Raw genomic sequence first — 14,819 nt, 5'->3', positions numbered from 1 at the left:
TCCTAGCTCCATCTATATAATCCTTCCTTATAGTCCTATACTGTTGTTTCATTATGGTATGAAGGTGACCATGGATTCTTTTTTTTTTCAGGTTTTTACAAGGCAAATGGGATTAAGTGGCTCGCCCAAGGCCACACAGCTAGGTAATTATTAAGTGTCTGAGGCCGCATTTGAACTCAGGTACTTCTGACTCCAGGGCCGGTGCTCTATCCAGTCACTGCGCCACCTAGCCATCCCTGTGACCATGGATTCTTGAAGGATTTGTTAAAAAAAAAAAAAAAAGTGGTCAGGCTGGAAAGGATTTTACTACAGGTCTATCAAAGACCTATCTATTCATTTTCTGAGCCCAGGGCTTACTTAGTTCAGTGTAGCTCATCTCCAAAAAGGCCAGACATAGTTGACTTATGAGATTCTCCACTGGCATATTCTCTATCTCTGATATTTCCACCTTGTCCCTCTGTCCCTTCCCAATAGCCAGCCCTGATCCCGCGAATGCTCTCCTTACCCACTTTCACTTCTGGTAACTCTACTTCTATTAAAAGCTCAATCCAAGTGTTCCTCCTTCTCCTCCTCCTCCAGGCAGCCCTTCCCAATTCTCACAAATCTTACCATCAAATCACTGGGCATGTGCTTAACTGTGTAGATCTGTTTCACTACAGTAGATGGAAGCTCACTGATTCATACTTAACAAATGGTTACTGAAAATAAGGGACTGGTTTCTTTTTGATTTGCATCCCTGGCATGTAACTGGCATTTAAGAAATGTTTATAAAATTGAATTAGAAACAAAACTTGGAATCTGTAAGAACAGAAAGAATACTCAATCTGATAAGATCCTAGAAGTATTGAACTTAATCTAAAATGCACATTAATTCTAAGAACTATGATTAATATAGTACTTAGATAGGGATATCTATATTTAAAGAAATGTCTGCTTCTGAATTCACAGTTGCCATAGGAAATTTTATTCATAGCAAATCAAAACCTAACACTGGGTTTTAAATTCGTGTTAAAAAAAATTCATGTAAATTCTTGCTAGGATGGAAGGAGCTGTTTTTTAAAGAGTTTTTTTTATATAACAAGACTTTATATCTGTACTATGATTACTGCATCTGTTTAGTTATAAAGAGAATAGGAAAATCTTCAAAATTTCTGTTTATTTCAAAGAGAAGCCAAGTCTGTGACTAGCAGAGTTCTGTCACAAACAAATTTTCTCAATGAACATAACAAATAAAAGTAAGAGAATACAATATCCTTTTTAGAAGAGAACCTAGGAAGAGTATTGAAGAAAATTATTTAACTGGCACAAGAATATAAAATACTAAACATTGAATATTAGTTATTAAATTCAGAACTACAGAACATGAACCTAGAAATGATTTGAGAATTCATTTAGATCTACCTTCTTATTTTAAAGATGGGGAAATTGGTGTTTGGAGCATGAATATGTAATATGCCTCTACAGATCTCATTAGTATGACTGCCAGCACTATCCCACTATAGATTCTCTAAAGAAAGTAATTAAACATGATTTGTTAAATTAAAGTAATTAAATATAAGTCTATGGACAGGAGTTTTGTAGCTTGGACAGGAGTTTTGTAGCTTGCTTACCCTAGCCAACTCTTCTTCATCAATTTCAGGTTGCCGATGTTTAGAATGTCTTTGTTCTTCATCATGGAAAATGGTTTTGGGTTTTTCATCTTCAGAGTCACTATCTGAAGGAGGTTCATTGATCCATGCATCGAGGTCCAGACTAAACACAAGCAATATATTTATATAACACATCTAAATGCCACATTTTTCTGATCTCTGGGACAAAAAGTACTTTGTTCAACCAAAAGAATCCTAATATTCTGACAAGTTCAATAGAGATGACAGCTTCCTTTTCTATCCTCTTGTTAAAAAACAAAGTTGGGTTCCCCAGACTTGAAGCTCTGAATTACTATTTTCTCATCTCTGACTGGTTGGTGAGATCAGTTCAGGTAAGAAATAATCACAGAAGTAATATGCCTACATTTATTGCTTTCAAGGTAATCCAGATTTATACTCTGAGACTAGGTATAGCAGACTTACCCCTCTGGGACAGGAACTTTTTTCTGTGCTTTAGGAGCCACAGGGTTCAATTCCCCAGCAAACAGGGCAATCACTTCTTCTGCCACTGGTACTTCCTTTGTTTGTAGTTTCTGAATATACTTAATCAATTGCAAGATGCAAGAAGCCTAGAGAATAAGAACCACAGTATTATAAGGAAGTTGTCAAAACACGTATATGTTTGTTGAGAATGTGAATTAAAAAATTACAAACATCTATTGTACTCTGATACCAGAACCAAAACTTGCAGCTAAAAAGACTCTTAGAGAAGAGACTGTAAAAGTCAACATGCACTATTTGCTTTAAAAGGAAATCTTAGGGGCAGCTAGGTGGCGTAGTGGATAAAGCACCAGCCTTGGAGTCAGGAGTACCTGGGTTCAAATCCGGTCTCAGACACTTAATAATTACCTAGCTGTGTGGCCTTGGCAAGCCATTTAACCCCATTTGCCTTGCAAAAACCTAAAAAAAAAAAAAAAACCAAAAAAAAAACCTAAAAAAAAGGAAATCTTAATGTTTACTATGTCTACTAATGGTGTTATATCAACATACATATCTAGAATAATGCATTTATCAATTATATATGTACATAAACTATATGCATCCTTATGTGTATAGATGTGTGTGTGTATATATATATATATATATATATATATATATATATATATATATATTGCACCTAGTGTATTTAGAATAAATACTATATATACTACTGTATATATGGATTCACACTGTGTTGGGGGGGGCTCATACATACTGAGAAATGCATCAGGAAGGGTTGAAATGACTTGAAATTCTCTGAAGCCTTCTTCAAGTCTCAAACCAAATGACAGATGCCTCCTTTGTAGAACTTTCCTTGATTCTCTCTCTCTCTCTCTACTTGTTAATGTTTGGTCCTATCTCAAATATCCAAGGGCACTTGGCTTTTTGATCTCCCCTTTACTTCATCCTCCCTGTTTCACCTCCATTATAATACAGGAGGTGAAATCTGGACAAAGACTTTCCATTTTTAGTGTTTTACATGCACAAGAAGGATCCTGACAGAATCTACCCATTAAAGAGACAACACTTACATTGAACGTCTTCCATGTGGCAGGTACCATGTTAATATGTACTAGGAAATGAAACAGTTTCCTGTCCTCAAGGAATTGCCATTATACTAGGAGAATGAACATGTTTCCAGATGAGAAGAGGCTAAATAAGCCAAATAAATACATAGTGATAGCAGAAACAATGAGGGTCATCGGGAAAACCTCTTGAAGGAGGTGGCACATAAAGGTTGCTCTCTGGGAAAGAAGGAGTAATGGGGTATGAGAGGAAGAAACCCAGAGGATGCAAAAGTCAGGAATAAAAAAACTATTATTAAAAATAGGGAAAGGAGAGAGAAGGGCTGGAAGGACTACAGCTAACTGCAATTAGGATCTTGTACCAAAAAAGAAACTACATGAGGAATTTAGGAAACAGACTTGGAAGTCAGGTAGAGAGAGATACAATACACATCACAGTTGTGATGAGAAACCATCAATTAACTAGACATATGCTAGAAAACCTGTTTTTTTTTAATATTTATGATTTTTTTTTTTTACACTTTGGCACTTCCTAATAACCATGCTCAAGTCACTGTAACAGATGCATGATTTAAAAAAGCACCAACACATCAATCAGGTCTGCCAGCATACAGACCCAGATTCCATGGTCTCCAGCCTCTATCAAGAGAAAGGAAATTTTTCATCATACATTATCTGTAATCTGGGAATGGCATTACAGTAATATAAATTCTGATAATTTTTGTCATTTCTACAAGGATAGTAGTTAATAATTTGACTTGCCTTAATAATTTAATGTTTAGAAGAAAAAAAGAAAGATACTTGTAATAAGAGTTTGTGATGGGAGAACAGAGGACCACAGACCCATATGCAGCTTAAATTCTGGGAGAGTGGATTTCAAAGGGGCCACAGAATGAAAAGGAAGAATTCTATGAAGTAAAATTCTATAATTTTTTTTTAGGTTTTTTGCAAGGCAAATGGGATTAAGTGGCTTGCCCAAGGCCACACTAGGTAATTATTAAGTGTCTGAGGCCGGATTTGAACCCAGGTACTCCAGGACCAGTTCTTTATCCACTGTGCCACCTAGCCGCCCAAAATTCTATAAATTTTAAAGAATAAGATTTGGAAGATATAAAGAAAAATCATTTTGATGAAGAGGAAAAAGTTAAGTTGCCCAAAGAGACCATCAATGTAGATGCACATGAAACATATCAACTACTTCATGTTCTAAGAAAAAAGAGTTTACAATGATGGAAACAAAGGCAGGAAATATATGAACACAAGAGAATGGCATGGACTTCTAAGTGAATTCAAGTTAATAAGCATTGATTAAACTCCTAACATATGTCAGATACTGCTCAGCACAGAGAATAGAAAAAAAGCAAAAATGCCCATTCTTAGTGCTAATGAAGGAGATAAACAACTATGGATAAGTCAGATATATACAAGATATTTGGAGAATGTGGGATGTGCTAAAGAGAGGAATACTGGACTCAGAATGAATCAAGAGTATTATAGTCTTAAAGGAAAAAAGAATAATAAGTCTAATAAGCATGTTTTTTTATTTCTGGCAAAGTTCTGAGACATAAAGGATCAGCTATATTAAATTGAGCAGTTAGAAAGGGAAAAACCAAACTGGATTCCTTCATAATAAGTTTTGCAAGATTAATTTTTCTATGATAAGGTTATTAGAAAGATAGATAATCATGACTGGTCTACATATTTCATTGAGCTAGACTCTAGTAAAGCATTTGACAAAGTTTCTTTTGTTCTTCATGAAGACAAGATGGAGAAGGTGAGTTAAGACCCAACAAGGGAGGACTTACTGTCATTCTGAAATCCCCAAGGGCACTTGAGGAATGTGCTCCTGGAAAAAGGCCCTGGGAGCTTGCTGATCCTTTATCCCATAACCACTGGTCCCCCTCTGAAGTGTCCACCTTCTCAGCCTCATATGGCCCAGCAAGGAGAACACTTAACTCCCCTTCCTATCTCCTTTTGTTGTCTTTCTCCAGTATAATGTAAAGTCTGTGATGACAAAAAAATGTCTTATTTGCTTGGGCTTATATCCCCAGTTTTTAGCACAATATATGGCACATATTAAGCACTTTCAAAACCAAATTCCTTCCTTCCTCCCTCCATTTACTCCTTTCTTCTATGGTTGTGCATATATGTCTGTACATATGTGTGTATATATCTAGATGTGTGCATGTGCACACACACAAACACATTCTATAAATGACACAAAGTTAAGAGAAATATCTAATATACAGTCTGAAAAATTAGGTTCCCAAAAAATCTTCTCAAGACTAGAACCTTGGACTATTTCCTTTAATTTAAAAAAAAAAACTGCTATCTTATTGTCTGATCTTGTTATCTCTTATACTTTGTTCCTTCTTTCATGATTTGATTTCTCCCTCATCACACTCAATTTGGATCAATGTACAACATGGAAACAATGTAAAGACTGACAAATTGCTTTCTGGGGGGGGGGAAGTAAGATTAGGGGGAAAATTATAAAACTCAAAATACATAAAATCTTTAATAAAAAAAAAAGTTTCCCAGAAAAAAAAGACTAAACCTTGGGCTGAATTGAATTAACTGAAATTTAAATGGGTTTAAATGGCAGGTTTTATACCTGGCCCCAAAACCAGCTTTCCATATTTAAGATAGGGGAAAGTTCAGCTAGACAGCAATTTATATGAAAAGGGTCTGAGGGTTTCAGTGGGTAACAGGTTTTAAAAAAGACAACAGCATTGATTACAAGGCAACCAAAAAACACAATCTAAGGCTCCACTGAGAGCAGCACCGTGTCCTCAAGAGGCCCCAGTTTCTTTTCAAGTTTATTTCATTAAGTACCCTCTTCACATACTCTATAGATAAAAACCAAGCTAAGCCAGTTTACCTGGTTCTCCCTAAAACTCAATCTGTGCCACCTAAGCCCCAAATACACCTGGATGCCCTGAAGCAAGAATACCACTTAGCTTATTAAGGCTCAACTCTGCCTCCAAACTGACTTCATTTTGAGTATATACAATCCTCATGCCCAAATTATCTTACATCCAACCCACCTACCACACCCTACTCCCTCATAGCAAAATTTAAGGTCCTTAAGTTCAGAGGTTATTTTTTGTTTTAATTTTACATTCTCCAACACTCAGCATTAGTGTTTTACAAGTCATACAATAAATTTGTGCTAAACTGAACAAAGTACATGGTAATTGAGATTTTAAAATGTGTGTCAAATTGAACTGAGCTGAGGATTTCTTTAATATCCAAAAATAATGTCTTCCTTAGCAAGAATGACCAAAGACAGCAGCAATTTTGCAAACCAAACATGTCAAAAAAAAAAAAAAAGTTGGAAATTGCAGCCATTTCTTAAAGCACAATAGTTCAGGTCAATTTAAATAATGTTTTTTTAAGTAAACCATTAGCCAGTTTTGAAGTGTTTATTGACAAAATTCAAATTAACTAAGCAGCACTTTCATTTTTACTTCCCTTCTAAATAAATTCAAAGGCTCCCTAACATCTTTAGGATAAAATACAAACTTCTCTATTTAATGTTTAAAATTCTTTAAAACCTAGTTCTAACCTATCTTGCCCAATTTAATTACAAAATAACGAATTTCCTTTATACTAGACAATCTGGGCAAGCCTCCTTTTTTGGGGGTCCTACAACTCTCTTTCCTCTGACTTTTGAATTGACCATCCTTTGAGCCTAGAATTCACTTCAAACATATCTCTCCCTTTTGTGGAATCCTTCTCTTTCTTCAAGACTGAAGTACGTTCTCTTATAAGAAGCTTTTCTTGATCCCCCAATTCCTGATGCCCTTCTGTCTTATGTTATAGTTAAGTACCTTTCTTGTATTTTATATTTATTCTGCATATACTTAAATATGTACTTCTCTCCCTCAACAGAATGTAACTTCTTTGAAAGCAGAAATTGCTTCATTTTTTACCTCATACCCAAATCACCTAATGTAGTATATATATATGAATACAGTAGGTGATCGATAAATGCTTCCTGGGGGAAAAGCCAAGATAGGAGTGGTAGGAATCAGTAAGAAGGTACTCTTCCACAAAATTTGTTTAAACAGACTAGAAAATGTACCAGACCAAATTCTGATGGGGAAGAAAGACATAGTGAATCATTTGTCCAAAACACTCAACAGAGGGAGACAGAAAGAGCCATTCCATAGACACTGGGGAGGGAGTCAGTTACCAGTGCCCCAGGAGAAGTAGCACGCCAAGGTAAGAAGTCCATACTATGGACTCATCAGACCCATACTGCTAATTTTGGTGGGGACAGGAGAACCAGCAACTTTGTTGCCTATACATAGCAGACTGAGAAGGGGGATTTGTGTAATGGGTAGCATTCTGGGTAGGGGGCCAGGCAATGTGGCAGCAGCAGTAGTGGTGGTAATGGTACAACTCAGACCTCAAGTGAGAAGTAGAATCTCATTTTCAGCGTCTAGCCCAGCCTGTAGAAGAATAACTAGGGTAGGAATACCAGACTAAAGGGGAGTCTCCAATTCTGCCTCTCTGAACCAACAGAGCTTTCCAGCTAGCTGACAGAGTGGAATTCAACAATTGTGCCCTCTTGCACAGACCAAAACCAATGTCAGGACCTTGTGGAGTTCAGATCTAGATGTGGAGCAACTGCCCTGGATCAGACCATCCTGGAAGCACTAAAAGGGGACAGATTCCCAGTGCAACAACAGACCAACCCAGAGATGTCCTCCAGAAGTTCTGCAGAGTATAGTTCAAAATCAGGAAATAGGTTGGAAGAATGAGCAAGCAAAAAAAAGAAGCCTACACCAAGGAATTATTATGGCAGAAATAATCAAGATACAAATGTGGAAGAGAAAGAATCCAAAAAAGAACATACCCTGGGCATAAATTCAACTAGAATTCCTGGAGGAGATGAAGAATTTTTAAAAAGGTTTAAAAATATTTTTTAATAAGTGAAGTGAAAATGCTTAAGGGGAAAGAATTTTGAAAAGAAATGAGTTACAGAAGAAAGAATGGGAAAGACAATTAACAGTTTGGTCACAAGATATAAAACCTCGTCCCAAGCAACAAATTCCCTGAAAATTAGAATGAGTCAAACAGAAGCCATCAATTTTATGAGAAAAGAAATACTGAAACAAAACTGAAGAAGTAGATGAAAATGTATGGTAGATCACAGCAAAAACAACTGGCCTGGAAAACAGATTGAAGAGAAAATAATTTAATAATCAATGGACAGGGGCAGCTAGGTGATACAGTGGATAAAGCACCAGCCCAGGAGTCAGGAGGACCTGAGTTTAAATCTAGCCTCAGACACTTATTACTCATTTATGTGACCTTAGGCAAGTCACTTAACCCTATTGCCTTGCAAAAATTTTAAAAAAAGAATAAAAAAGGACTATGAACATCATGACCAACTAAAAGCATCATATTTCCAAGGAATCATAAAACTACCTAGTAGCTCTTAGAAACAGAGGACAATGTAGAAATAAACTTCACCAGTCAATTCTTAAAAGAAACCCCCAAATGAAAACTCTCAAAAACCACACAGCCAAAACCTAGAGTTTCCAGGTCAAAGTAAAAATACTACAAGCAGTCAGAAAGAACTAATTCAACTACAAAAGGAGTCAAAGTTAGGATCATACATGGTTTAATAGCCTTCACTGTTAAGAAAACTATAAAGAAAAGTTTGAAATACAATATCCCAAAAGGCAAAGAACACAAGTTTACAGATAAGTATCACTTTGTCAAGTGCTTAAAAAGCTATAAAACTGCATGTCCTTTTGATCCAGCAATATGAATACAAGGTCTGTATTCCAAAGAGATCATAAAAAAGGGGAAAATAACCCATGTGTACACGAATATTTATAGCAACTTTTTGTGGTAGCAAAGAACTGAAAATTGAAGGGATTCTCATTGATTGGGGAATGGTTAAACAAATGGTATATGAATGTTAGGAAGTATTATTGTTCTATAAGATGTGATTAATGGGCAGACTTCAGAAAAGCCTGGAAAGACTTACATGAATTAATGCCAAGTAAAGTGAACAGAACCAGGAAACCACTGTAGACATAAACAGCAACCTTGGGAGATGATCAACTATGACAGACTTAGCCCTTCTCAGCAGTACATGATCAAAGACAATTCTAAAATTCTGATGGAAAATGCCATCCACATCCAGAGAAAGAACTATGAAGTCTGAATGCAGACCAAAGCATACTATTTTCTATTTTTAAAATTTGTTTAATGCTTTATGTTTTTTCCCTCTCATGGTTTTTTCCCCTTTTGTTCTGATTCTTCTTACATAGTATATAACATGGAAAAATATATTTAACACAATTCTAACATGTATAACCTATATCAGATTATTTACTATCTTAGGGAGAGGGAAGAGAAGGTAGGAAGGGAAAAATAATACGTGGAACTCAAAATCTTACAAAAAATGAATATTGAAAATTATCTTTACATATAAATGGAAAAAATAAAAGAAAAATAACTTAGAAAAATTGAGAATAATCCTGGGGGGGGGAGGAAATGATCCTTTAATGAAATAGTGGACTTCCAAGTATTACTGATGAAAAACATATAAAAAGTAAATATAAAAGAAAAACCATAAAAGGATTAAACAACGATATAATGCTTGCAGTCAAATATGAGGAGATGAACTCCTGCTCCAGGATTAGCCCTCTATCCACTTTGCCACATAACTATTTAAGTGTCCTCTGAGGATTCTATCATCAAGTATCACAGTCCAATGAGACAAGATCTAAAAATGATTCTGTTACAACTTAATAATATTAAGGGAAAAAAATGGAATGAGAGGGGAAGAGGAATACATTGGGAAGGGAGAGGAAGGAAGATTAGGGGAAATTATCTCATAATCTTTAAAGTGTGTAAGTAGAGATCTATACAAACAAGGAAGTGGTTGACATATAATCCTTACTCTCATCTGAACTAGTCAAAAGGAATACACAGACACAGATACACACACATACACATACACACACACACACACACACACACACACACACACACACACACACACAAATACACACAAACACCCAGGGGTTAGGTACAAAAATGCATTTCACTTAATAGGGCTAATAAGAGGGAAAGGGGAGAAGGGAAGGAGGGGAATTTGAAGATGGATTAAAGGAAGGATTTGCCCTAAGCAAAACAAACTAAGCATGTAGAAAATATTTATAGCTTTCTGTGAAGGAATCTGAGAAGATGCTCATAAATTAGGAAATGTAGGAACAATTTATATTATATAAATATGATGAAAAATTATTTATCAGTGTAATTGACCAAACATGGTTCCACAGTACTAATGATGAAACATGCTATGTACTTCCTAATAGAGAGGAGAAGGGTTTAGAATGCAGAATGAGACATGTTTTAGACACAGTGAACATAGAATTTTGTTTTGATTAACATTTTTCTTTTTGGTATAATTTAAGATTACTTGCTGTCATGGGCAGGGGGAGGGAAAAATTGTGGAACTGAAAATTTTACAAAAAGTGAATACTGAAAACTATTTTTACATGTAAATTTTGATATAAGTAATAAGTTTTTTTCTTTCTTGCATTCTCTACTGGAGGAGTGATGAAGCAGGAAGATGAGATGGCCAATTTTGGCTGATTAATAAAAGTATTTTTGAAAAAGCAAACATTTGCTGATTAAGATTATTGAGTTGAAATGAGCTATCAGAGGGAACACTATTAGAAGAAAAAACTTTAGGCATAATAACTACAAATCTCATGGATTATCAAAGCTGAAAACACATAATGTCAGAACTGAAGGGACTGCAGAACAAAGACTAAAAGACCAAAGACCTTAGAATACAGAATGTCAGAGTTTGGAGCTACTGTGAATTCTAGAAAGTTAGAACTAGAAGCTATCTTAGAGAGTATTTAGGAACTCTTAACTTCTGGTCTATGAATTTATTTTAAAAATATTTATAATTATTTCAATATAATTTGAACTCAGGTACTCCTGACTCCAGGGCCAGTGCTTTATCCACTGCGCCACCTAGCCGCCCCAGCTCTTATGTTTCAATGAAGATTTACTCATGCTAAGTTCTTGGGCATGGCATTGCCATGGGAGAGAATGGAAAGCTACAGATACTGATGTCAAGGACGGTAGAGAATTTCTAAGATCTTCTCCACTCAGGGAATCTAGGGTGGCATAGTGGATAGAGCACCGGTCCTGGAGTCAGTTCAAATCCAGCCTCAGACACTTAATAATTACCTAGCTGTGTGGCCTTGGGCAAGCCACTTAACCCCATTGCCTTGCAAAAAACCTAAAAAAAAAAAAAAAAATCTCCGCTCTAGAAAATCCTGGGGATCCCCTGAAGGACCATCAACCATGTCCTTCCCACTGATGTCCCCAGGTTTGTGATGGGAATGTACAAGAAATATGATACTTCCCTTAAGATTGTCAATAATGCCTCCTGAGCTACTAATTGCTAGGCTCCCAGTCGAGGTCATCCAAGGCAACTGAGGGTTGGGGAAGAACTCGTGACCACAAACCACTAGAAGACAGTAGATGACCCCTTTGGCAAGCAATGGCCTGAAGGGTGTGATGGATAAGTACATCCCTGAATAAGCTTAAGATTTTTCAGCACACATCCATTGTGGAGCTAAATCTGATGATTGAAGAAACTTGCCAAATATTATAAAATCAAGAAAGGGATGCAACAAGAACCTGAGGAGGTACTGAACGGTACTGTGGCCTATGCAGAACCCCAGGATATATCCTGTAACTTTAATAGCAACATCTACTCTTCTGCTTTTTGATAAAAGCATATCACCCTTAATGACTATTCTGTCAAGTTCATTTTTCTGGTGTGATAATTAATATGATTATAGTAATTAGGTAGAATATTTTTGGTTTATATGGCCTCCAAGTAGGAAGTAGAAAGATATGGATCTATATTTCCAGGCAATTGACCTTATACCTCATATTCCATCTACAGGCCTTAACCCAAGGTATCTGTATAATAGAGGAGAGAAGTAGAGACTATGTTCTCTATCTATACTATCATTAAAGTTAGTACCATATTCAGTTAATAATTTTTTTTAAATGAGAAAAAAGGGGTATTTAAAAGATGTCTAAAAAATTTTTCACTAAAAAATATAAATTTCCCATGAAAATTGCAGTGAAACTAAAAACTGGAAGAATCCTACTGGACACAATACAAGGTGTGATGAGAAAGAACTTGAGCTTCAGAATCATAGGGACTCCATTGGGGTCCCAGCATGGTTGCTCCTGACCTTGGTGAAGCCTGCTTAACTTTTCTAGGCTTTACTCAACTCACTGATTAAAAACAAACAAAACAAACTACAGGATTAGACCTGGATGACCTTTACTAGCCATTTCAGCTCCAGATGCTATGATCTATTTTCCTCAAGTCTCTGCAATAATTACATCCTTTGATCAATAATCCTCTCATTAGAAATATTTTTTTGAGGGTGCATATCTATGATTTTCTCTGTACAGAGAGTTCCCAATGAGGAGATTCCCTCTATCATAGCAGATCTATAATTGCAATGGTGCTTCAGAGTCTGACAAAGGTGCCTGGTACAATGAGAGGATGAGTACCCAATGGTCACAGAATGTGTCAGAGATGAACGAACATCAATTCTCCTGATAGCAAGGATAATTTTCTATTAACTAACTCACAGTTCCTCTCATTATTGAGCATGGATCCAAAGAATATCACCATAAAAGTAAAAAGTTCTGTTAACTGGATTTATATATAGATTAGCACAGCAGCATTATTTGTCTCTGCAAAGAATTGGAACAAACTAAATGTTTCATTGATAGCAAATCAATGAAATTGGATATCAAAGAGAGAAAACTGGTCCTATAATTTCACAGGCATAAGGAGCTGCTGGAGGAGAAAACTCCAGTAGATACAAGTCTCAAAACTTTCAATGAGGAGTTAAGTGACCTCTCTAGGGTCACACCCCTGGACCTCTCTATCCATTAACCAAGCTACCCTTCAACAGAATATTATAATGAAAAGAAAAATTATGAAGAACTATAAAGAGAGTTGGAAATACATGTAAAGTGAAAGCAGTACTAGAACACTGAAGACATATATTCCCAAATTATAAAAAAAAACTGCACACAAATGTAAGACTGAATGAACAGAAAATGGAAAGCAAAATAGAATAGCTAAAAAACTATTATAGACATATGATATGCAAAAAAATCCTTTGAAATATTTGAAAATGCATGGTTTGGTTTTGTTTTTTCACTTAAAATGAAATACAAAGGGAGAGGGGAAAAAAGGGTGGCTCTGGATTCAATACCCTCTCTTGAACTTCCAAATCAGCACTCTGCACAAACTGAGGAAGCCGGTCAATCATCAGCTGGGTGATCTCCTGGGCTGCTTCCTTTTCCTCACTTTGCTCCTTCTGCTGCAGAATGGATGCATATAACTTCACCATATTCTGCACATATACTGCTTGGATATGACCTGGTAAAGTGGTGACTTTGGGTCTCAGCATGGCTTCTAAAGTCTGATGAGGCTCCTGAAGGTGTCTGAAATGACCAAAAAAAGTCTGTGGTTAAAATTCCACTGTTGTAGAGTTTGTTTTTCTTTAATCTATGATACTTTTGCATAAGATTAGGCACTTCAATGACTCATACTCTCATTAGTGGAGGTTCTCCTTTCACCAAGATAATCTTTATAAACTGCTTTATGGGGGGGGGGGGACCACAGAGTGGCTTTCATGTCATGATGAGCCCCTCTCTGTACTCAGCTAGACTGGTCTTTGGATGACAAAATTTCCAAATGAGACCCTAAGAAGTCTCTCTTGGTTGGTAGGACCAACCAGAATTCATGTTCCATGAGGCACTTGTTTCCAGAAACTAGTCATCTTCCCATCACAAGGAGCCAATCAGTCAATCAACAAGTATTTCTACCGTGTCAGGCACTATGTTAAATTCTCAGGTTACATGTACAAAAAATAAAATAATCACTACTCAAAAGAAGCTAATTCTAAGGGGTGGGGGTGGGGTGGGGGGACAAATACAGATAAATCTATGTATGATATATATGTATGTGCAGGTATCTATCTATATAATCTAAAAAAATAAAGTTAATTAATACAAATAAAAACTAGTTTTGGAGAAAGGTAACTAGCCAATGGGGGGAAATCAGGCAAAGTTTTATTCATAAGTTTGTACCTGAGCTGCACCATAAAGGAAGTGACTCAGGGGCAGCTAGGTGGTGCAATGGATTAAGCAACAGCCCTGGAGTCAGGAGGACCGGAGTTTAAATCTGGCCTCACACACTTAATAATTACCTAGCTGTGTGGCCTTGGGTAGTCATTTAACTGCACTGCCTTGCAAAAACCAAAAAATAAAATAAAATAAAAATATTAAAGGAAGTGACTCTAATGAGGAGGAAAAAGGTCAGAATTCAAAAGCATAGGAGCAGGAGACTGAATATACTACGTAAAGAACACAGAGAAGGTCAATTTGGCTGGACTGCATAGTGTTAGAGAATAAATTCCAATGAGATTGGTACAAGAGGCTGGTGCCTAAACAATGGAGCTTATAGTTGATGCTAGAAACAACTAGAAGTCATCAGAATTGATTGAGTAGGGGAGTCATATGATTAGGTTTGTCCTTAAGGAAAATTAATTTGGCAGCAATGTGTAGGAGG

The 14,819-nt window shown here is 36.3% G+C and overlaps 1 protein-coding gene across 1 annotated transcript in view; it reads right to left on the bottom strand.

Moving 5' to 3' along the window:
- Positions 1-14,819, bottom strand: part of AP3D1 (adaptor related protein complex 3 subunit delta 1) — a 137,613-nt gene that overhangs the window by 39,145 nt on the left and 83,649 nt on the right. Inside the window, exons 15-17 of the mRNA XM_074204650.1 lie at positions 13,459-13,690; positions 2,073-2,218; positions 1,611-1,752 (exon numbers count right to left, since the gene is read on the bottom strand). Of these exons, the coding sequence (XP_074060751.1) occupies positions 1,611-1,752; positions 2,073-2,218; positions 13,459-13,690 (520 nt within the window). The remainder of the gene's footprint in view (positions 1-1,610; positions 1,753-2,072; positions 2,219-13,458; positions 13,691-14,819) is intronic.

Source organism: Macrotis lagotis, chromosome X (genome assembly GCF_037893015.1).
Source record: "Macrotis lagotis isolate mMagLag1 chromosome X, bilby.v1.9.chrom.fasta, whole genome shotgun sequence".
NCBI lineage: Eukaryota > Metazoa > Chordata > Mammalia > Peramelemorphia > Peramelidae > Macrotis > Macrotis lagotis.
This window is presented reverse-complemented; position numbering and strand designations above follow the sequence as displayed.